At 53.3% G+C, this 22,981-nt stretch overlaps 6 protein-coding genes across 6 annotated transcripts; 2 read left to right on the top strand and 4 right to left on the bottom strand.

The window, feature by feature from the left end:
* Nucleotides 1-63: 63 nt before the first annotated feature.
* On the top strand, nt 64-2,456 carry PUNSTDRAFT_90128 (uncharacterized protein; the record flags this gene model as incomplete). Its single annotated transcript, XM_007385924.1, has 4 exons — nt 64-394; nt 449-856; nt 950-1,409; nt 1,463-2,456. The coding sequence occupies 4 exons, from the start codon at nt 64-66 to the stop codon at nt 2,316-2,318; spliced, it is 2,055 nt and encodes a 684-aa protein (XP_007385986.1). The 3' UTR covers nt 2,319-2,456.
* A 4,030-nt stretch (nt 2,457-6,486) lies between these two features.
* On the bottom strand, nt 6,487-9,559 carry PUNSTDRAFT_136362 (alpha/beta-hydrolase; the record flags this gene model as incomplete). Its single annotated transcript, XM_007385923.1, has 22 exons — nt 6,487-6,747; nt 6,812-6,904; nt 6,959-7,027; nt 7,089-7,099; nt 7,153-7,262; nt 7,314-7,320; nt 7,376-7,405; nt 7,459-7,548; nt 7,601-7,664; nt 7,726-7,772; nt 7,825-7,856; nt 7,908-8,210; nt 8,265-8,335; nt 8,392-8,476; nt 8,529-8,572; nt 8,623-8,636; nt 8,691-8,754; nt 8,806-8,837; nt 8,891-9,023; nt 9,079-9,119; nt 9,174-9,368; nt 9,427-9,559. 22 exons carry the CDS (start codon nt 9,557-9,559, stop codon nt 6,487-6,489), a joined length of 1,929 nt encoding a protein of 642 aa, XP_007385985.1.
* Nucleotides 9,560-10,470: 911 nt separating this feature from the next.
* PUNSTDRAFT_53946 (uncharacterized protein) lies at nt 10,471-12,936 on the bottom strand. Its single transcript, XM_007385922.1, has 2 exons — nt 12,721-12,936; nt 10,471-12,653 (listed from the first exon to the last, which is right to left on the bottom strand). The coding sequence occupies exons 1-2, from the start codon at nt 12,803-12,805 to the stop codon at nt 11,107-11,109; spliced, it is 1,632 nt and encodes a 543-aa protein (XP_007385984.1). The 5' UTR covers nt 12,806-12,936; the 3' UTR covers nt 10,471-11,106.
* Nucleotides 12,937-13,169: 233 nt separating this feature from the next.
* Nucleotides 13,170-15,514, bottom strand: PUNSTDRAFT_53945 (DUF300-domain-containing protein). The gene is made up of 7 exons (XM_007385921.1): nt 14,853-15,514; nt 14,560-14,762; nt 14,208-14,504; nt 13,977-14,137; nt 13,860-13,924; nt 13,693-13,804; nt 13,170-13,633 (listed from the first exon to the last, which is right to left on the bottom strand). The coding sequence occupies exons 1-7, from the start codon at nt 14,976-14,978 to the stop codon at nt 13,293-13,295; spliced, it is 1,305 nt and encodes a 434-aa protein (XP_007385983.1). The 5' UTR covers nt 14,979-15,514; the 3' UTR covers nt 13,170-13,292.
* Nucleotides 15,515-16,082: 568 nt separating this feature from the next.
* On the bottom strand, nt 16,083-20,360 carry PUNSTDRAFT_115057 (uncharacterized protein; the record flags this gene model as incomplete). The annotated part of the gene is made up of 19 exons (XM_007385920.1): nt 16,083-16,115; nt 16,178-16,241; nt 16,296-16,434; nt 16,491-16,515; nt 16,571-17,315; nt 17,365-17,551; nt 17,601-17,658; nt 17,708-17,743; nt 17,793-17,873; nt 17,930-17,970; nt 18,022-18,089; nt 18,139-18,251; nt 18,300-18,587; nt 18,639-18,770; nt 18,830-18,970; nt 19,021-19,666; nt 19,713-20,028; nt 20,088-20,177; nt 20,249-20,360. 19 exons carry the CDS (start codon nt 20,358-20,360, stop codon nt 16,083-16,085), a joined length of 3,315 nt encoding a protein of 1,104 aa, XP_007385982.1.
* Nucleotides 20,361-21,143: 783 nt separating this feature from the next.
* PUNSTDRAFT_136359 (uncharacterized protein) lies at nt 21,144-22,951 on the top strand (the record flags this gene model as incomplete). Its single annotated transcript, XM_007385919.1, has 2 exons — nt 21,144-21,205; nt 21,259-22,951. The coding sequence occupies 2 exons, from the start codon at nt 21,144-21,146 to the stop codon at nt 22,949-22,951; spliced, it is 1,755 nt and encodes a 584-aa protein (XP_007385981.1).
* Between the last annotated feature and the right edge of the window lie 30 nt (nt 22,952-22,981).

Here is a 22,981-nt window from a genome sequence, read left to right as displayed (position 1 = left end):
CAGCTCAATATCCGCGTCCGGTTTGAACATCACACAAAGCACCAACCGTATTACCGGGTTGATATGCCGCCGGAAGCCCTGGACATCATCAGAGCCAATCTCCGCACATCAATCCCAAACGCACTCGTCTCAGTCATACACGAACGATGGCCATATGTATCCCCGAACCAAATCCATCGCGCTTGGTCAACCATGAGCGAGATCCTATGGAAACGCCAGGATGATCAGTTCACGTCGGGTTGCGAGCTCCTCACTGAGTACCAAGAGCAAGGCCGTGTCGACCTCCTTGAGGATCTGCAGGTTGATGATGGTGTTACGATCCTTGCGTGGGGTCTACCGGAGATCGCAGCCAAAATTGGCGCGACACTGGTGGAGGTCGCCATGGATGCAACCTGTGAGTAGCAACACGTACTATCAATATCAGTCCGTCTCAAAGTCACGCGTCCAGACAACACAAATGCCAAAGATCTTGAATTATACTCGGTCCTTGGCGAAGTCGATGGTGCTGGATTTCCCATGGCATATTGCTTATTGTCAACCGCAACCGCAATCAGCAATGGCAAGCGCAAACGTGCGCTGAGCGAGTTCTTACGTGCACTGCGCGACCGATATAGTGTCAATCCACAGTTTGTCCACACAGATAAAGACATCGCAGAGATCAAGGCCGCACAAGAGCAGTGGCCATATTCAAAGAATCAACTATGTTGGTGGCATCTCAGACGGGCGATCCGTACTCGATTAGGAGGAAACCTACGAACGACTGCCTATGACCCGCGAATAGCAAAACGCGAGTTTCCATTCATTGACCTCAACTTCGTGCCTCAGAGCCACTCGGATCCAAACGATATCGAGGGAGGTGACCTGGACGGGCTACACGGCGGTGATGACCTGGCAGTGAAGGTGGATGCAGAGACGGGCGACGCTGAGGTGGTTATGAGCGGCAGTGCAGAGAGCGTCGAGGGTTCTGCACTCACTCCCGCCTGGAGAAGCGCCAACTCACTACGTGTCAAAATCATCATCCCTCGCTCCATTCAATCAACGCTGGCCTCGTTGAACGAACCCACGCCCAAAGACCACACAACGAGTACACTGGCCGCCATCTCAGATTCCGAATCAATAACTCAACGCCGCGTCTTTTGTCCAAAGGAGTTGCACGATTCAGTCCTCAAGCTCGTCGATCGGCATTTTCATGCACATCCTTTGATCCCTGGTTACTCGGCGCCATCGGAAGCTGGGATTCGCGAGTGGGCTGTGAAGGAGGTATATTCGTTCTGCGTCAGCCATGAGTTGAGGGAACTTTGGGCGTACTTGTGGGGTAATTGGTATCGACCGGGGCGCTGGGGACTCTGGGCTCGAAGCAAGTTTAACTTGATTCCCCGACTGAAGACAACAATGATCTGCGAGAGCCAGTGAGTCCTTCGCCAGCCCTTGGTGCACGACGATATAACATGTCTTTCGCCAGCTGGCGCCGGATCAAAAAGGACTTCTTACATCACTTCCACAAGCCTCGCATCGACTTGCTCATATGGATTCTGACTGACAAGCTCGTACCTGCATACACGCGACGCCTCAGCATACACCTCAAACCGACAGGTCGCAATCGTGAACAACCCTCCTGGCGAAAATCGTTCAAGCGCGCGTGGCGCAAGTGCGAGTCGGCACATATTCGCAACCCAGACGACCCGAAGTACAGCCCAGATGCGTACCGATGGGTTTGTACCTGTCCGGCCTTTGCAACAAGCCGATTTCTCATTTGCAAGCACCTCATTCAAGCTTGCCACACTGTCCCTCCCCAGTTCTTCCTCCAGGCATCGCGGAATCGAACTCTGCCGTTCTGGCATCATCCGCTACTGAAGCCCTTGGCACCTCCGCACACGGATGCCGAAATTCGACGCGACGAAGGCTTGCATTCGGGGTATTCGCCGCCCGACGCGCCGCCGCCATCTGATTCTGGAACGAGCGACATACCAAACTCGTCCGCATCGGACGCGTTCTCCAGTGACCCGAACGCGGCCATCTGGGCTGGTGGTGACGACGAGCTTCAGGATCTCGCGGAGTCCTTTGATTTCGAGGTTCAACATCTAACCTCAGATCTGCTTTATCTGGTGGAGGCCATCCAATACAACGCTCAGTTCCGCGACCCTCGGTTTCTTCGGATTGTGAAGCAGCGCGGCACATCCTTACTCGGCCTCATCGACGATTTCCGTGATCTACAGCGGCGAACGGACTCCACTCGCACTCCGAACCCTAACACATGGGGCTCGCGCAGCTATAATACGATGTACTTCCGGACTCTTCCTTCCCAAGCGGCTTCATGACCCGAAATCGAACACATGAGGCTCCGCCGCTCCGTACAAGTTACCTTCGCTCTGTATTACTATTAATTATAATCTAATTATCCTACCTATCCTATGTTATCCCTCACATAACAGTAGCCCTTTAATGTCATCTTTATTCTCCTGCTCCGATAACTCGAGAATGCCTGCGTGGCGGCTGCTTAGTCAGATTCAAATGGGGGACAGGAAGGGAACTAGGAACATGCAGCTGTCTTCATGAAGCGCTCTGGACGCGCTCCACCTTCTACCATAATAAGGGCCGAAACCAGCATAACATGAATGAGTAGCTCGGATTCAGAAACATGATCTGATCCTAATGCTAATTATACGACGTATCCCTGTTGCGGTTCATGATCCAGGCTGTGCAGGGTCGTATTGCTCTCGTCGTTGTGCTCCTGGTCTCTTTCGACAGATTGCTGAACTCAACCTTTAGCTATATTCGGCGTATTTCAACGTTGAAGATCATATGTTCAGTTCATGTAACCAGCAGAACCATATCTATGCAGATGCACTCGAAGACGGTTGCTCAACAGGCAAGCTAGTGATTTTAACACTCCTGATACCTCGGCCCGCATCTCACCCTTCTGTGACTTTCACTTCCAAGATTCGAGGAAGAATGCGAGCGACACATCGGAGAGCCGTGAACCTCGAGATGCAGCGGTTGACGGACGGTATTGGCGCACGGGAGATATTCAAGATTTCATTGATGCCCTCGCGGCTGCGCGCGATGCTCTTGACTCCTGCAATTCCCGTTGTTCAGAACGCATCGAAGCCACCGTATCCCTCGCCGAACTTCTGATCTTGTCTTACGAAGAACGGGAGCTTATACCTGATCTCGCGGAGGCCATACATTTGTCCAGGCTCGCCTTGGAACACGCTTCGGCTCTGCATCTCTCGCGATCCAAAGCATTGAACGTCCTGGGGCGCGCTCTCCGACGCCAACACGTATTAACGCCGACCGAAAACTGCTTGGAGGAAGGCATCGCGTGTCATCGAATGGCTATTGCATCATGTTCAATTGACGATCCAGAACGCCGTATCTCTATGCATTTACTAGCGATAGCGCTTCGCCAGCGTTTTCTGCAGAAAGGATTATTTGCCGATCTTGAGGACGCCGTCATGAACCACCGTCGGGCATTACTCATCTCCGCCTCTTTCGAGGATGACAGTCTGGAAATCCTCGGTCACTACTGCGACGCCCTCATTGATAGATTCAATGAATGGCGCTCCTCTTTTCTCCATCGACATCCTCGCCTGCGAGCCAGATTGGATCACTATGCTGAGATTTGCGAAGCCGAGCTGCATCCCCTGACACCTGGACCATGTTCTGTAGTGCAGTTTGGTCAAACCAACTACAGTTCTCACGAAGATCTCAATGAAGTCGTCCGCCTGCTCGGGCAAGCCATTGAGCTGGGCGGACCTGGTCACCCCCGTCGGTGGCTTATTATGTACACGTTGACGGAGGCCCTCAAGTTACGTTTCGCTGAGTTTGGCTCGTTACAAGACTTGGACAAAGCTATATCTCTCATTCGCGGAATGTGCTCATCGAATCTAGTCTCGAACTCTCACGCATGCCGCATTCTCCTTGCGAACACCCTGACTATACGATTCGTGGAGAAAGGGAACCTTGAAGATTCACAGGAAGCACGGCTGATGGATCATCTTCCCCCAGCCATAGACTCACTCTCAATCAACGACGTTCACCAGGGAGCCTTCGTGCGGCGGCCTAGTAGTGGCGAGTCCACGATTTTCCAGCTAGCTTGGCAAGGGATTGACTCCCAAAGGAAATATACGATGGCACTGGCAGATATTCTAACTGCCCGCTATCTTCGCCTTTCTCATCATTCGGACGGCGAAGCTGTCATATTCATACTGGAATGGATCTCGTTGCAGCCCGCCCTCGAGGGTTACACCCATAGATCGCAGCGATTATCCCTGATTGGGAAGGTATACATGCATAGATTCCGCTGCTGCAAACACCAAGCAGACGCGGTGCGATCAAAAGCGTGCTTTCTCCAAGCTTTAGACGCCTTGCCTCCTTATCATAGCCACCGCGCCAGGATTCTCTTCTCTTTGGCTAATCTTCACTTGGAGGAAGGGGCATCATTCCACGACGTTGCTCGGGGGATGCAGTATCTCTTGGATGCGCTCAGAGAAGATATTCTATTGAATCCTCTAGTCCGTCTGTCGCGCGCTATCCCTGTTTTGGAAGGCGTCGACAAGCTGTACAGTCGCCTTCCGCCATGGGCACGCTCTCGCGTTCTCGAAGCTTACGGCAAAACGACCCGCCTACTTCCGCGGATTGCGTTCTTAGCCTTAGAACGGCACTCCCGCATCCGCCTGCTTGCGAAAGCCCGCCACATTGCGACTTCTGCAGCGTCACATGCCTTAGCCATGAACCAGTCGTCTATAGCTCTGGAACTTCTTGAGCAAGGTCGTGCGGCCTTCTGGACGTTCGCAACCCAGCTTCGCGACCAGTTTGAAAACTTGCCAGAGGGTCTAGGACGAAGCATACGTAACCTTCATGCTCGATTACGGCGGGAGGATTCCTGGCGGCAATCAACGCCTGACATCCCACAGGAGATCCGTCAAATCAGAAGGATAATGGACATGGCGAATCTTGATAGACTCTCTCGTCACATCCGCGTCCTGCCTGGGCTAGAGCGATTCATGTTACCTGAAGGTTGCCAAGAGCTCATGTCGGCGGCAAAGTTGGGGCCTGTGATTATCTTGGTCTCGACGTCGCGGTTTTGCCACGCACTTATCATTAACCCGTCTTGTCGAATTATATTGCCTCTATCATCTATCACCGAAACATGGCTTCTGGAATCGAGCCAGGCCTGGCACAGATCTGTGACAACAGCGAGATCATCATTGCGGACTAGGCTTCAAATTTCTAAACACGATAAACCATCCTTGGTTAGAGGATGCGAAGCCATTCTGGCCACTCTATGGGCGAATGTCGTGTGGCCTATCCTCTTCGCTTTGGGACTAGAGGTAAGTACTAAGTATGCCTTCTGACCGGTATCAGCTGTATCTCAATCCGTCGAACAGCCTAAAAGCGGTCGTGCTCGTCCACGAGTTTGGTGGTGTCCAACAGGAAAGTTTGCTCATCTTCCTATCCACGCGGCCGGAACATCACAAACGGGTTGCTGGAATTACATTGTTTCATCATATATCCCGACACTGAGCTCACTTCTCGAAGCGCGAAGGACTCACGCGTCTCTTGGCCTGGAGAAAAATAGATTACTTCTGGCAGCTTCACCAACGTCATTCAATACCGCCTGGAGCGACTTGCCTTGCACTGTGGAGGAGGTGAAAGAGATTCTTCGCATTGTACCGCAATCAGATGTCGTTTCACTGCGACCAGAATACGACGCATCGTTGGGCGGCGGTATAACAGTGGACGCTTTACTTGAACAATTACCTGACACAACTATCCTCCATTTGGCTTGTCACGGCATCCACGACGTGGCTGATCCACTTGAGCATGGATTCGTGTTGCGCGATGGATTGCTTACAATCTCCCAGTTAACAGGGCTCTCCTTGCCACGGGCATTTCTTGCATTTCTGAGTGCATGTGAGACGGCGCAAGGGGCCAAAGTATGGCTATCACAATGGACCTCCTTGAATATATGCTAATCTCTGCCTATCTACGGTTATCTTAAAGGGTCAACCCGACGAGACTATTCACCTTGCAGCTACTATGCTGTCTATAGGCTTCAAATCAGTCATTGCAACCCTGTGGTTGGTTTTCTGATTTATCTTCAATGAGTCTTCTCCATGATGTGCTTCTCCAGGTCCATGGAAGACGTTGATGGCCCAGCGATTGCTAGGGACGTTTATGAACAGTTATTCAAGGGCGGAACTCAAACCCTGAACCCCGACGTCGTGCCTTATGCGTTGGATGCGGCTGTACAACAGCTACGACAAACACAGGGGGCGCCATCCCGCTGGGCACCATATATTCATCTGGGAATTTGATAGCCTGTCCACCGGACAGGGCTTCGCGCAGTGTTATCACTGTTCCCTCGTCAAGCCTACGGATTGGGGAAGTAAAGGGGTTGAAGCGTGTTGCAGAAATACGAGTGCATTCCAGTACTTCCTGTCATCGAGTCATCGGATTACCATTCACGTTGCCGTCTACTACCTAAAACCCTAATGAAGTGGCATGAGCACCAGCCGTGATGGTCGCGTGCACAACCACGCTCTCCCAGCTGGCTATGCTTGCGCTGGCAACAAGAGCGCTGGATACTGTTGTTCCACTGCCGTAGAAGATCGCTGTCGTGCCTGGTATCACATCAGCTGGCGCAATCGATGGATCTTCGCCGCCGATGGCAGGCTTATGCGGATCGACAACTAGACCGGTCTTGTTCGATCCGAGAATGAACTCGCGCAGGAAGACAAATGCCTGAACAGTGAAAACCAGATGATCCGTCCCTGAAAACCAGATCGTGATAGAATAAGAGTCTTACAGCATCGGGTTTCCATTGCGGCACTAGATGTCCAGCGCCGATGAAAAGCACATAGGCGAGGTTGCGCTCTTGGTGTACTATGCCGGCAAGGTTCTGTGTGAGATGCGTCATTTACAACTGACACCTACAGGTCTCATCTGCACGCACCCCATCATCGTCGAACCATGGGGTGGATGGCACACGGGTAAAGCCTTGTATACCTCCGAACGTCATGTTCTATACAGTGAGAATGTTCGTAAGTGCTCGCTTCCAGCGAAAAGCTCATTGTCGAGCTTACTTGAATGATGACTGGAAGTCGATCTCAGCACAGAATTGATCTCAGCGTGCACGAGACAACTCACCTTCAGTTCCACGATGTGCAACCAACGCATCGTCATTTCCGGAGTAGAACACCATCGAAACGTGGTGAGCACTCGCATTCGCAGCAAGTTCTGACAAGAAAGCCATAGGCCTGCATTCAATGGTCAGTGACCACAACTATTTCAGGGGATATTGGTCATACGGTACACCTTCGAATTAGTCAATACGAGAACTTGAACCTATGCAATAGAGCAGACTACGCACTTGGGTCGCCGAACTCGTTGGCTCCAGGGACTTATGATTCGCATATCAGAATGTTACATATACACAGACAAGGAGAGGCTCACTCTGAGCACGACTCGAATTGAAAGGATAATTGAAACTGGAGGTCCAGTTCTTGCTGGTTGGCGCGTGCAACGCCGATCGTGTGATGTGATCTGCGGGTCGCATTTGTAATTGGCTCCTTATGCAGGACGACTCTATGCTCACTGTTCAAGAAGACAGAAGGATCGGAAGGAGCCTCCGGGTTGAGCGCATCAGGTATGTCATAAACCTGACGGCAAACGCGCTTGCCGTCAACGTGCATCCGGTGAGTCCAGGTCATAGCAACATACATCAAACCCGCCGAGGGTCCATGGGAAGGAGAAGTTGACCGCGTAGTCTGCAAACCAGTCCAGTTGGGATTCCATAGACCGGAGTCAAGGACTACTTACCAGTCAGCTCGTCCAAGAGGAAGCATCCGTACCTAGGAAGTCGCTGAATATTCTTGCTAATGACATTACGTAGGATATCTCACCATGGATCGATGGTTCCATTGGCCCTTTGGCTGAGGTCTCGCTTTTCTTGCTTCCAGGCTTGGCGCGCCATCTCACGTTCTTCTGGCTTGCGCTTAACGATTTTTCCGGCGTTAGCTCGGGAAGCGTATCGCTCAGCAATAGCAGTCCGCCAGGAGTCGGAGCGGAGAGTGAAGCTCCCACGAGAGAAGAAGGCGCCGTTCATAGCATCGTCATTAGAGACGCTTGCAAACGGATCCAACAGAGTGGGGAAGTGGCCATTCTGAGGATATGTGAAGTTCAGATCATAACCGCAGAGATGCTGCCTGTTGAGGTATGATGAATTTGGGCGATCATAACAGAGATGGAAGATAGCTCACTGTTCCTTGAAATAGTTCAGGACATCAATGTCAAAATTGACCAATTGCGGGTACGTCTCGATTAATTGAACCTGCCGCAATATTGTTCTGCTGAACTGCAGTAAAATTCTTGAACGCAAAGACTCACAGCAGGAAGTTCTTCAAAAGTTGCCAGATCGCCTATAGCTCCATCACCGATAGCGAATTTCACGAGGTTAACGGGAGGTTTGGGACTGCAATGCGTACGTCGTCAGTATTCTATCGCGTTGCTTAAAGGAGGATTACCTCTGAAAAATCGCCTTGGTAATGTACGGGATATATGTGCCGGCCTGCAGTGGGTGTCAGTTAGCTTTCAGGGGAAATACCGTAAGCTTCTGACATAGCTCTCTCCGGCTACAGTACGATTGAATCAACATACTGGGAACTCAAAAACACATCACGGCTTACTGAGGTAAAACGGCCTTTTAGCCAGGCTTGGGAACACCTTGACTAGATTTGACAGGAATCCTAACTAAGCAACAGGTCAGATAGGTACCATCGCTGGCAACATCAAAACTCTGACGAAGTCTTGTCCCATCTGATCCTCATCCGCAACTGACAACGAGTATCAATCATCATTGTAGGCTCGAATCTGTGGATGAACGCACTGTATCCCGTCGTGTCCGCCGTGGAAAAGCCGGTGCCAACAGGCTGGTCTACCCAAATAGCGTCGGCGAGCTTGTCCCAGCTGTACTTGTTCTCAACAATCGAATAGTCGGCGGTGACGTGCAGGGGTCCGTTCTGTCATATGAAGTGTTACGGAAGTATCTCGATGACTTGGTAAGAATGTAAAAACCTCCGTCATGAACCCAAGGAAGCTCGATGACCCAGGGCCGCCTGTTCATCGGTTACGTGCTGCTTCAAGTTGCGGGAAAGGATCATGGCAATCACCGTTGAGCCAGATCAACCAGGGTTTATCGTTCCTCTCGACTTCGGGAGCTGTCAACGAGCCTAGCTCTTTTTCGATGGCCCAGAAGAACAGGGTATCGTTATCATGGCCCGGGCGGTTGACCTTGATGTTGCCAGCAAAGCTCCGGGGGGCGAACGGTTTGGTAACGTTCGGTAGTGCACCTTTCACCTCAAAGTCTGCATAAAAGGATATCGATAAACATGAATACGCGGAGACATTGGTCACGACACCTACAGTGCTGCCATTCAGGGGAGTAGTCCCCACGTGGTATACCAGTGTAATTTTGAGGCCATGTGTTAGGGATCGAACGTTGAGCCAGCGTTCCCGCAGCGGCCAGAAAAGCAAATATCAGTGCAATGCGAAGCATATCAGGGATATGAGCATCACAAGCCACGTCACGACCGAGCTTTATATACGCAGAATTTGGCACAGGCTTCCAAAGGGTGCGCAGAGTGCGCATACGGTGCTGGTGCACCGGGAAGCGAAAGCTGTCTTCAGGAGACCGACATGCTCCTTAGAGAAGATCTATTTTTGCAGCGATAGGGAATCGCACAGCGCAATGACAAGTCCAGATCATCCCCAATATAATCCGCGTACTGCGTCAGACCCGAAAGATAGTGTGTGCGGCGCTACGAACCTCAGTAGCATATGGAGATGCTACAGAGTAGACCTATACTGTTTCTTCGCGACAGGCTGACAAATTCGCCGAAAGAACACCAACCGGGTTCCCGAAGTCTTGGGGTGAGAGAGAGATCCTAAGCATGGCAAGTGGATCTGTGTGCTTTCCACCGACGCGAGGCGTAGCGCGCTGCTCCACGATCCTACATTCGTTATCCGGCAATCGAAGGCGGAGGCGGAGGCGCGCAGGTCGGCAGCTGATCCATAGCGTCCCCGATGGCAGCAGACATGCTATTGCGTGCAAAGCCCTGCGGTGTGATCGTCATAATGACGAACATTTCGTCCATGCCTCGTGCATCAAGGTGGCATCTAGTAGCGCTTTGTACTTACATTCGTGTGGGGTGACCCTCCTGCGTGATGCGCAGGGCTTTCAAGCAGTAGATATCTACAGCAGCTTGTTCAACATAACTACCGCAGAAATTCAGTCGAACGAATTTGGCAATCTGAACGTCTGCAAGTCCAGCTTGCGTACCTGCGTGCGGGGAACTATGTATACATAGCTCCGACGTGCGCGCCGGGACCGCGAGGGTCACACCCGAGCTATCCTACCATGCCAAGAAGGTGCACCACAAATGATGTACTTCATAAATATAAGGCGTAGCGGTAGAGATGTCTCAATATCGGTGTAAGTTGAATAATACATATCACAATTCCAAGCACCTCTCGGTCGCATTTAACCACGACAAGGGGAGATGAAGATTTACATATAGAATAAACAGAAAGGCCGCGTAGAGGCAGCGGCAGCCGTAGCGAGAAGAAGTGGTATATTGCGAGAAGGCCAAGGTATAGTAGACTGAAGGGAATACCGCCTGCGTCTCGCGAGTCCCTCCCTGCAAGTCCGAAGGAGGACGGGTAAAAGGACGATGACGAAGTCACTGTCCCCGCAGGCGAACTCGGGTCGGCGGAACCTGGACTCCAGGAGTGGACAAAGGACCTGCCGGAGAGAAGGTATAGGATAGATCGAATAGGAATTGAAATGGAAGGTGACGGCACACGGCAGAAGGAGAATGAGACATGAGAGGTGCACACGGGAGGAATGAGATTGAAGCCACGAGAAGATAGGAACGGAAGAGAGAGACAGAGGGTTATGGTGAAGAGAACATGGGTCTCTCTCCGGGACACGTTGGGACAGGACACAAAGACAGGGTCATGAAGGGGGCATCACCACAGGCGACCACCACATCGCCACCCATACTCTTACACCACTCGATACTAGCGCTGGCCAGTCGTCCCTCATTACTGCCTCGCCGAGTCCGCACCGAATGCAGCGAAGCTCTGGTTGTTGGCAGCAGGTGCAGGGCTGCCGGGCGGGCTATAGAGCACCCGCATTCCGTACTGGTTCGTCTCTCCCTGGGCCTTCTTCGTAGCGTACGCGCGGAGTAGAGCATCCGGGCTCATGCTCTCTTCCTGCTCGAGTTGCATGGAGGGCATGACGGGTGAAACCATCGGGAATGACGGCGAATCTACGGAGGGCGTCGGCATCTGCATGAGAGGCGCAGTGGCCGAGGGGATGGGCGACTCAGGCTGGTGGGAAGGTGTTGGCGGGGTGGGCATATGCCAGGTCTCGACGTACGCGTCGTTAGCGTCAGGGGAGTACAGCATCTCCGATGCATCCATGCCCGTGCGCATCATGGTAAGAGCGGGCATGACCTCGTCGATGCTGGGCCTCGGTTGGGTGTTGGCGCCCGACATCCTGGCCCTGATATCCTCGGGAGTGAGAGTGAATGGTCCTTGAGCCTGCGTGGGGCTCAGCATGCCGCTTGGAAGTTCGTTATCCGATGAGGCTGAGGACGAATCCTGGCGAGTGGGCAGCGGGGGAACATAGCCGGTGTGGAACGCGCGGGAGGTAACGCGCGAGCGGCGCGAGTCGATGGAGGGGCGCGTGCCGTCAGCGAAGGAGACGCGAGAAACCCGGGTGCCGTCCGCAAACGAGACACGAGAGACGCGCTCCGCCAATGGGTTCACACCGTTCGGGTAGCGCAATTGCGACATCTCGGGGTTACTCTCGTCGCGCACGAAGATGCCGCGCGCGCCGACGCCCGCTTGGCCACCTTCGACGGCGTAAGTCGATCCGCGGGTATCGAAGCTCGCCTCGCGCATGCCGCCGCCGAAGCTGAAGGTCGACGCACGCGAGTTGGCACCCTGTTGCGAGAATGCCATGGAGTTGCGGATTGCGGCCGAGGCGCCGGAGGGCGTCATGCTCTTCCAGTCCGTGGAGATGGTCGACATGCGCTTGTCGACCGCCTCTGACCAACGCTTGCGCTTGTCCTTGCCGCGCGAGCGCTTGACCTTGATGTAGCCAGCGACGATCAAACCGATGATGAACAGAAGCGGAAGTAGGACGGCCGCGGCGGTCGCGCCTTTGCTGAGCCCGTGCTTCGACTCCGCCGCGTTGGTGATCGTGTCGGTCGTGTCCGTGTCCGTGTCCGAAGACGAACCAGTGTAGTTGCTCGGGTCATACGTCGCCGTCCAAATGGGGCCGGCGGGCAGAGTGGCCATGAAAGGCGCGTCACCGCTGTTGATGATAAGCAGCTGCAGGTTCACGGAGGTGGTATCGTTCCACCACTTGGGCTTGAGCACGGTTGAGTATGAGCCCTGCGAGTATGGAACAGCCTCCCACTCGTGGATGCGCGACGAGTCCAAGCCGGGGGCGTAGAGGTAGATGTCGACGGCATCCTTGGTGACGTTGAGGCAGGACGTGTCCCAGGTGATGTCGAGAGTATCTTTGGAGGAGATGGACTGGCCGGAGGAGGGCGACTTGTAGAACCCGCCAGTGGCGCAGGCTGGCGCATATAGCCCGTCAGGAACCTCGAGATCACTTTAACAGGGCTAAAGAGAGCTGCTACTCACAGGAGCTCGCGCGCTTGCTATTCTTCGAGGGGATAGAGGTGTGCAGAGCGCCTGCATGACCGACGCGGAAGTGTCCTTTGGCCATCTTTTCGTGGGTTATACGTTGGTTTTGTTTCTGATTTCAGGCTGTGAATAGGAGGCGATGGGAAAGAGCACGATCGTCAGCCCGTTCGGGTGTTGTGGTATAAGGAACGTGGCCCGCAAAGGGGAAGGAGCGGCGAGGGGGGAAAGGAAAGTGAACGGACGACGACGAGCACGTCTCTCGGGAAACGACCTGAGGTGGGGGCGAACAAGAGGGACGGGGGCGGAGTGCCAAGCAACGACCGCGAGCCTGCCCTCGGGCCATCAATCGCAACCGTCTGACCAGGTTTCGCACGCCTGTCGGACCCACATGCTCAAAACAGACCAATCACAAGCGACATCCGTGGACAAGAGCGCGTTGCTACAGTGGAATAGAATAAGTATATAGTCCGATGAACTGCACAGAAAACAGAAACACAGCGGATGCGATCAGCTCAACGAATCCACGGCACGAAAACCCCACCTCATCGTATGTCAACGGCAGAGCTAGTCTATCGAACATTGTTACTGGTCACCCGCCCATATCCATTCGCATGCGTCGGGCTGGGGCTCTCGCTCATCATCCCCCGGTCCTGACCTTCTCCGTAGGGCGCTAGACGTATGCCCTCGTCGAAGCTACTCTGCGGGTGTGAGCGACTGTTTCTCGCACCTCCGCTACCCATACCCTTCTGTGCGCCGGCGTAGGCCCCCTCCACCCCAAACGCTTCCGCGAAGTTCATCTTCCGTGTTCCGTCGGTGCCAACAGGTATGCGAGGACCATGTGTGTTCGGCTTTCCGCGTGCGTAATCGAAGAAGAACTTGACTGAGCCGAAGATCTCGTACACGAAATCCACTGTGACAGAGCGAAATGGTCAGCACAGGGTGTCGGGGGTAGGTTGTATGCAAGCGTACTGTAGTTTATGCTGTCCCACAAGGGCCGGAAGATACCCGTCTTCGGTGCACCATCGATAATGTATTCATTTGCGGTGTATGCCCACATCATGTACGCAGCGAAGAGCACCATCTGCGCAACTGTTAGTCTACTGCCCACCACAATGCAGTTTATGTGCAACGCATACCTCGATGCAAATGGCCAACGCGTTGAGTCCATCAGCAATATTCGTCGCGGTCCAATAGGTTGTCGCTGCGACATAGGTAGTGAGTTACCTGCCCTTTACGTTCCACATGGAACCTACCCTTGATGATACCATGGCTCTGTAGCACGGAAAAAACGAAGGACTGGTAGAATGTGAACATGACGATGAGCTTGATCGCCAGAAACTTCGCGAGCGGTCTCCGTCCCCTGAGTTCTTCCCTCGTTAATGCATAAAACAGGATGAGGCCGTACAAGGCCACGCTGTATCATAACGAATCAGTCGAACAGCAAACAAAGGTTGGGTGCTCGAACGGATGAGACGGAAACTCACGAGATGCTGACGAAGTCCACCGCCTCGAGATAGACCTCCGCAAAATGGATGCTATAGCTTCCGCTTGCGCACAGAACGTTGAACTTCTCGCAGATGATGCCCGCTATGCTGATCGCCGGGCGTATGATCACATACTGCAGCACGCTCCACTTGAGCGTGTACATGAAGTACGCTTTCGAAGGTCGGTAGCGCCAGCAACAGAATGGGATGGGCAGCTTTTGCTTGTCCTTCCGGAGAAGCGCATTTTCTGCCGAGTGCCCAGAGGCTGTGTCGGCGACATATTCTATGAGGAGTAATCTGGATGTGGCGTCAACGATCAGAGGATACGTGACTTGGCGAGATGTGAACGCACAAAAACGCGCTGATGGTGACACTTTCGTACGCGGCTTCGGCGAGGGAGTAGTACGTGTAGGACCGGAAGTAACGGTAGGAGAAGAAGGAGACAACGGCGTAAACGGGTGGCATGTACAAGATACGGATCACTTGTCGTTGTTCGCGCGGGTTGTTGTAGTTTCGACAGTGTCGGAAGACGGATACGAGTGTGATCAACACGGTCTAAGACATCAAAAGCGTGGTGTCAGAATTTTGCTAGGTGAGGTCCCTGCCGCAGGACATCGTGCAATAGTGAATGGCGCTACAACTCACAGCAGCAGCACACGCGCCCGAGATCGTCCAACCAATTCGATGCGCATCCCAATGTAACCCGTTAGAATCCCAAAAGGAGCTCTGGTCAACAGCTTGCGCATTGTCTTCTGTACATGTTGCGCCCATCCTAGCGTCACTCAGGGTTCACCGGCTCTGTATAGATACCAAGGTGGGCAGCTGTGGGATGGGGAGGGAAGAGGCGATAGCAAAACACAGGAATGGCTAATTGAACCCGAGATGCGAGTGTAAAGATAGGTAGGGATGGATGATCGGTTCGAGGACCCCCCGTCCAAGTCGGAAGATATGAGGCCGAGAAGCGATGCAGAAATCAGCAGTAAATGTGGGTGCCGAAAATCAAGTGTTTGTCGTAACGGGGGCAGGGGTAGCCAACAGTGCAGAGGAGAGGGTAACAGGAAAGGCGTATAGACAGGAGGTTGCCAGAGGGAAAGAGGTGAGCGCGCGGCAGGCAGCGGGGTGTTTGTTCTGAGCTTGCCGAGCTGGGGAACCGACCCGCGCTGCGGTGGCCGTTTGGTCCGGCGGGCGCAGAGGCGATGAGGTAATACAGGCCTGCAAAGCCCTTCGTCAGCCAAATCTGTTTTTGTGTCGGGTGGGATGGAGGAGTGCCCCCCGGAACTTGAGCGGCAGAAAGGGATGTCAAAGCACGGATGGTGGCTCGCTGTTCGCAGTCCCACCTACGTAAGCACGCGCTAGAGTTGCCGGCGCTCGTGCAGCCATCCACATTCAATGCTGCTAAGGTGAACCACCGCCGAAATTCCAGCATTTGTGTCCCGTTCACCGTCTCGCAGTGCCCAGAAGGCGGATCAGGCCCCGGTCAATCCCCTTCTGGCTCTCCTCGGCATCGTACCCCACAGTGTTGACGTTTTCTTCGGAATCAACTGTGTATTGCTCAATCCCACGTCATATCACTGCGCTGTTCTCACCGTGCCATAAGTCCCTATCAGCGTTGTTGGCTTAGGAGGCGGTTCTTCAATCATATGTTGTCTCATGTTTCCCTCAATTCTGCGTGACACATCCTCTATATACAAGGAAACCAGCCCGGTACGATCTTCAAATACACGAGCGTGGTTTCGGAAAAGGATTGACAGGCAGTTGGAGCATGCGTTGGTCTTGTGGCGGATGGTGTGACGATAGCAGAGACGACAAATGACAAAGATAACGACGGGATAGCAGACATGGACGACGAAACGCGATATAGAGAACAGAAGCTTTCTATCGGACCAACTTGTCGATGCCAGCTGGGAGCTGTGTGAACGTGTATCAGTCGGACCGAAACTCGTCGTCTGCAAAGGTGCGTATAGACGTACGGTCCATCCATGGGCGCCGGCCGCTCGTTTGTACCCCTCCAGCGCCTCCTGCACACCGTAAGGTCTGTTTTACAACGTACATTAGTCCGTTCGTTACGGCTTAGAGATTAAGACGGACCTATCCCAATCGTTTGCGAGACGTGCGGGGCGAGGGTCGAGATTAGAAATGGCAAGCTTGATTTGGAGGAGGACAGCCGAAATGCTGTAGCTCGGAAGCCATCCGTCGGTAGTCAGAAGATCCATGCACATCGAGCCACCTGCAATCGTCGAACTCGTAAGTACGTATTTGAACGAATGGAATGCATCCACGTGCCTCCAGTGACATGACCACCTCCACCCTGTCGGAACACGTCTCAATAAGCTGTGCTATTCAGCATCGTATGTGAACTTCACCTGAATGAAAGGCAAGAATCGTGGCTTGATGATGCGGAAGAAGGGCGGTGAATGCGGGTATGAGGGTGGGAAGCGGATTTCGAAGATGAGAGAATTGAGCCCCTTATTCTTCATATCCTTGGCAATAGGAAGGTCCTTCTCGAACGAGTGCAGCTCGACGATCCACTGGAATAGATTGTCACCAATGAGGTCGGGTGGCATGTACCAGCCCAGCTCCTTCAGGGACTTCGCCTTCTTCTGCTCGTTCAGCATCGCCTTGAGCTCCTTCTGCAGAGCCATTGTCGCCATGGGCGTCGCATCCACCGGCGGGGGCATCAAGTGAGCGATGCTGGCATTCACCCACTCTGGATCGTGCACCCAGTCGTCCGCGAGAGGGGCGGCGAGCGACTCCTTTTGCTTGCCTTTGCTCGTCGGGGAGGCCGGTATCTCATAGTCATCATCGTCCATATATGCGTCTTCGTCTTCGTCAGCATCATCATCCTTTGACTGGCTATAGACCTGGGGTTTCGGCCCTTCGAAGACAGCTGTATCTTCGTCGTCGTAGTTCTCGTCGTACACTTCCGCTCGTCGTAATGATATCAACCGTTCGATATGATGGGACGGCAGGGGGATCTTGATAGGCGCCGAGCCCATGGTCAAACTGTGTGAAGGGTCGGACCTGACGAATGGCGTATGCACCGTTGGTGCGTCATCGGGCTTGGGTGTTACCGGAACCGCGCCAGAACTCTTGATGAGCAAGTAACGGCTGGAGAAAATCAGAATAGCGTTTCACGTGGAGCATAGCAAACACCCACCAAGCAATCCACTCGGTCTGTGCGACGACGAGATACGGGGTTGTAGAAACGAACTTGCTGGGATGATTGACGATCTCGGCTAATGCTGTAGCTTTGGTAGGGAGCGATGCACTGTTCCTCCACGTGTACGAGGCATTGACAGAGTAAGTGTTCATGGAAACCCGTCCATCCTTTGCGAAGTAGACACCTGCGAGGAAGTTCAGTTCTGAATACCTGGTTAGCAGGAGGTTACTCGCCGTGTCCATACGCTCGGCCGTTGGCAACATCCTTGAACCATAGGCCGTGCCGGATGATCTTGAGAAAAGTCAGTCGAGAAGATGTGGCAGGCGAAAAACGATCTCACCGAATGCCAGTTGCGTAAAGGAGATCCGTGGAAAGCCTGAAGAGGATCGGCATTGGTGAACAGATTGAAGGGAAAATGACCTCACATATATAGATGGATATGCCTTTGCAGACGAATTCTCCTTCTGGGCCTGCCTCAAGGCAGAGCTGAATTTTGCCTCTGCGTCCTTTGTTGATGTGGTAAGTTGATATCAACAGTGAATCAGGACAATGAGGAACACACTGGCGAGCCGACGGTAAATCGGAACTGCCTCCAGGAGGAATCTAAGAAGGAGATAAGCGGCGACGCCGATCCTTCATATATATTGCACTTACCGATATTCTGAACAATTTCCTCTTCCGAAGTCAACTCCTCCAAATGTGCCGTGCACGATGCGACACACCTATGCCACGTAGTTAGATCATAGCGAGACCATGTCGCAGGCATCTCACCATCGCAGAATAGCCCATGCAGCTGGCAATATTGAAGGATCGTATTGCTGAAGTTTGGGTTTCGATTTACCGTCCTTGACCTTCTTCTCCAGGTATCTCTTCACGTCCGCAATCTGTAGGCGAGTCAAAACTTGCAGGACCCCATCGCAGTGTGCACGCACCGGAGGTAAAGTGTCAATGAGGTTTCGGATGGCGGCCCGTTTACATGCGATGTCCATGACGTCGAAATCGCATAGACCATCTGGCCCGTCAGCCTTCGGCGGGCTGACAGCTGACCCAGCATGCACTGCAATGATCTGACGATTGGATGTAGAAACCCCAGCCATAGGCGGAGGAACGCGTAAGCCCATCCCAACCGGCAGCGGGTCGTCTAACACCCCTTCAGCAGCAGCACAATAGGTCAAAGAAAGCAACAGATCGACAACAGCAGGGTTGGCACATATTTCATACTGACGGATACGTTAGCCGAACCGCGCAACACGCAAGGCAGACATACGCACCTCGAGCGACGTGCCGAGGCTCATGTGGTAGTATTGATAGGTGCATAACTTGTTATCGCAAACATAGGGCTTCAGCGCTTCGTAGTCGGACTTGATCGGGTCGTGGCAGACTAGACAATATCGTGCACAGAGCTAACAGATTGTCGACTGTCAGTTACGCACCGCGCGAATTGAGCCACCGCGCCGCTCACCGTTAAACGTCGTATAAGGTAGGAGAATGCAAGCAAAGGAAGATTGATATCTGCCCCCTTCTCCGTGTGGGTCAGAGGATCGTAAGGAAGTCGGTAAGAGTTTCCCAGTCGTCGTTCTTCCCAATCGGCGTTTATGAGATCCTAAGGCAAAGAAGTCAGAACACGGGTAGGTGGGGGTTCCCGAGACAAACATCTTTCATCACTTCGTACATCTCCTCTGGCTTGCGCTGCTTCTTCTCCGCCTCGCTCCTCAGTAGTTCGGCAGCCGCCCAGCCTAGCTTGAACCGAATTCTCAACTGCACAACATGTAGGAATACTTCATTGAGGAGCGACTCCATCGCTGTGCTCAAACTGAACTTGTCGAATCGACCGATATCCTCCTCTTCGGGCTCGGGAATAACGTCCGCTGTGTCAATAGCGTTCCCGTCTTCCACCAGGAAGTCATCTTCCATTTGTTCGTCGTCGTCGTCATTATCATCATCTTGTTGTACTAGTCCAAAGTGCCTGGTGAGCTCTCTCACTTGGGTGGTTCCAGGCTTATAACGCGCAGTCAAGCCAACGTGGAACTTTGGCTTGGCGCCTTTGACCAGTGCATCGCGAGTGTACATCCCGTCCGGTTGTAGGACTGGATAGACGCCGCGCACGCCGTGTATGAGGAGCGTGAGATGTTGCATGCTTGACAGTAGGCGACGGTCCCAGGCCATCAAAGCCCGCGGAGGGATGTCCTTCGCAAGGGAGATCACCGGTCGTGAAATAGTAATAGCTACGTCGTCCAAGTTGAACCGAATAAGGCCTGGGCGATAATCACTACCAATTCCCACTACCTCGATGAAATCCCTGGAGAGCAATAAGCATAAGCCCATGTGACGCGCCTCGGACTCACCGTTGCAAGTGATCCAGAGAGAAACTCGATACCGTAGGGCCACTTGATATCCCAAACTGGTCATCGTCATCGTAGAGGTACTCTTCGTCTTCATCGTCGTCTTCCAGCTCGTCAGCATCGGAGTCCCCCTCCTTGAGAGCAGCCTGCTCTATGCCAATGGCCCTGGATAGATTGTTCAGGATATCTTGTACCGTAACGCATATCAAATTCGAGCCTCGTTCCGATATTCCCTCGACAACGTGCGATACGCGAGGCGGTAGGTCCTTGTCGGGCGAGAACGCAAAGAATGCGTGTTCACTGGGATACTCGGCAGTTTCTACGCCACACAATGAGCGCAATGGGTGGATTGAAACCGAATGCGACGACATAACACACCGGAAATGAGCAGGTTGATGGTCACAACGTGCTCTGCACCGTGGAGAACAGTAAACTCGAACGTTCCTTCGTCTTCGCTTGGTTGCAATCCTAGACGCGAGAAATGCGGATTGGCGAATGCGGATTGGCGGGGTACAGGAGTTTAAAGTAAGGCTGCTTACGGGTCACTCTCAGGCCGCTCAAGCATAATCCTTGCCTACATGCCGTCCGTATCTCATCAAGGTCAGCTAAGAAGCGTTTCCTCCCCTTCATGCCAGCGTGCTTGATCTTCATGGCTGCGAGCTGAGCGTTCCAATTGGTATGCGTTGTCGGCATAGCTGAGTCTGCAGTATTGATATGCTCTGGAGGGGATGAGGCAAAGCCATGCTGTGTGAGCTGCTGCGCGCCTATCGCGGTGATAGCAGATGCTATACAGAGCTGCGCGCTCACCAAGTTTACGCCGCTTGGTCTCCGGTTCAGTCAGGCTACGCTTGTCTGGGTCGTTCCCGTGTTTGCCTCGTTCTTGAACGGAGTGCGATGGCATGAGGTAGCACGTTTCCTTGTGGTCGCAACCTCTTGCGTACAACTCAAGGCCACGAGGGCACTTGGGATTTAATGCAGTCAGAAGCTCAAAAGTTCCACACTATCGAAGAGAGCGTTGAGGTGCTTGTGCTTCCTCCTGATGCACGGGTGTATTGCAGCTGGTACGCGTCCTCGCGGTGATGAGTCGTCTCAACGCCCTCAAGAGTTGAGACACGTGGTGGCGCGTTTATTACATAATTATGCTCTCCTCCCCCCGGGTTCGCCTCGACCTCGACGACCTCAACGGGGTTGCATATATAATTTCTTAACTATGACTATCAATCGTCGCCCGGTCAACGCCAAAATTGACTTCGATGCCGAATCGCACCAAGTTTTCATGTCAGCGAGGCCGTGCTAGCGCTATCTCTCATTGACAAAGCCATCCGTCTCGTACAAGGCCACCAAGGCGGCCATGCATTGTGGGCCACTACGATGTCGACGGCTATAAGGTAGTCGCTGTAACGCCAGCAGTCTACCTTGTTGCCTCCCATCTCCATGAAATTCGACTCACGCCTAGACAACAATATGACCTCGCCGTCGGACGGCGCGACGGTTAGGTGAGTCTTGTCGCGTGTTTGTCACTTGAAGGCTGCACTCACCTTCGTCCCAGGACTCCTCCATCACTTCTATCTACTCTGCTACGTGGTCTTCATGTTTCTCCACGCTCCAACGCAGATATATCCGAACGCAGGAAACGAGTGTTACGCGCACGCCTGAAATTATTCCGCTCCGTGACTCGTCGTCGGGATCCGTCAGCGGCACGAAGACCGGATCTCGAACTCGAGCAATTGGACGGCACGCAAATCGCCGCACAGTCCTGCCAAAAACACGCTGCTTCGGTGAACAACCTTCCTGTGGAACTACTCTCCATGATCTTCCAATTTTGGGTTTCGGACGATAGGTCCCCATCATCTTACTCCTCGTTGAAATGCGCGGTGGCGCACGTTTGCAAGCAGTGGCGGCATGTTGCACTAGATACTCCCTCCCTCTGGAACTTAGTGGACCTTGGCCGGCCCTTGCTAGCGCAGAAACTCCTCGATCATTGTAGACACCCTATCCATCTGGTCTGGAAAGGGGCCACGGAGTTATCTGGTGACATGGAAACTCTCTTATCACATTTACGCCAGTGCCCGGAACGTATTCAAGCGATCACTCTTGACGGCTCACCGGAACTCCTCGATGCCGTAGTTAAATCTGCCTTCGCCAACCTTCCATCCACCCGTACTCTATCGATCGTTTCCGACGACAAAGCTCACGATCACGACTTGGTCTCCATCCGCGGCCTGGAGACACCGGCTCTAGAATGCCTCGAGATAGAGGGCTTCGTTGTGCCATGGACGTGCCCCATGTATTGTTCCTCTAATTTGCGCACCTTATGCATCTGGAGAAACCATGACAGCCCCACCTCCCTTACTCTGGTGCTTGACTGTTTTGAACATCTTCAGAGCCTCGAGGTCCTCCGATGGAGCAACGCTCTCCCGGAAGATTCGCTGGGATCACCGCCAGGTGAAAACCGGATCATTCACATGCCGTCTCTTCTCGTCGTGGAGCTCTCCGGAACCTGCAGCGGCTGCACTGCCCTCCTCAGCCACATCTCACGCGAATACGGGAATTACAACCTATCTATCGAATGCTCCGACGTTAGTGTTGACCTTTACCCTTCCTTGTGGACAACCGCCGAACCCCACTGGCTCTGCGAGGGAAGGCGTTTAGCGGGAATTTGCATTGAAACCACCTCATATAGTCTCGATTTGCGTTTCTGCCGGGAACGACCAAGCGATTCAAGCTCGGAAGACTACTTTTGCTCCTTCAGGTTGCCTGTGGAAGGTGGGAAGTTACCCGAGATCATGCGCGCTCTCGGCCCTTGTATCGCCGCCCTTCAGTCGCCGGTGTTCACATTTCAGAACGTGTCTCAGCCATTGGACGGAGTGGAATGGAAAGAAGTCATCATGAAGTGCTCGCATACACAAAAGTTGCACATCACGGGAACTGACGCCGCCGAATCCTTGGTGCAGATGCTCCTCCGCCGTGAACCGAGCTCTGTACTCATGCCAAACTTGAGGTCGCTCTCGTTTCAGGAAGTCGACTTCGAATGCGTACGACGAATGGGTATGGGCTTCCAGGATATGTTGGATCGGTTCCTGCATGTCGCTATCAACCAGCCTCCACTCAAACAGTTGCGTCTTATCTCGTGTTCCAATATACTCGACACGGAGAGTGCGTCCGTCAAGATGATGGTACCGGAGGTCTCAATGGCCGAGGGTCGGGTTCGGTTGATGGGTTCAGGGATGGCCCAGGCGTAGGTAGCGCGTTCTCGTTGTCAGCCTCACGAC

Source organism: Punctularia strigosozonata (genome assembly GCF_000264995.1).
Source record: "Punctularia strigosozonata HHB-11173 SS5 unplaced genomic scaffold PUNSTscaffold_10, whole genome shotgun sequence".
NCBI classification, from domain to species: Eukaryota; Fungi; Basidiomycota; class Agaricomycetes; order Corticiales; family Punctulariaceae; genus Punctularia; species Punctularia strigosozonata.
This window is presented reverse-complemented; position numbering and strand designations above follow the sequence as displayed.

Coding starts and splice junctions, on each gene's coding strand:
- PUNSTDRAFT_53946 (XM_007385922.1), bottom strand. CDS start 12,805: ATGGCCAAAGGACACTTCCGCGTCGGTCATGCAGGCGCTCTGCACACC. Junction 12,654..12,720: donor TAGCAAGCGCGCGAGCTCCT/GTGAGTAGCAGC, acceptor TATATGCGCCAG/CCTGCGCCACTGGCGGGTTC.
- PUNSTDRAFT_53945 (XM_007385921.1), bottom strand. CDS start 14,978: ATGGGCGCAACATGTACAGAAGACAATGCGCAAGCTGTTGACCAGAGC. Junction 13,925..13,976: donor GAGCCATGGTATCATCAAGG/GTAGGTTCCATG, acceptor CCTATGTCGCAG/CGACAACCTATTGGACCGCG. Junction 13,805..13,859: donor CGTTGGCCATTTGCATCGAG/GTATGCGTTGCA, acceptor ACAGTTGCGCAG/ATGGTGCTCTTCGCTGCGTA.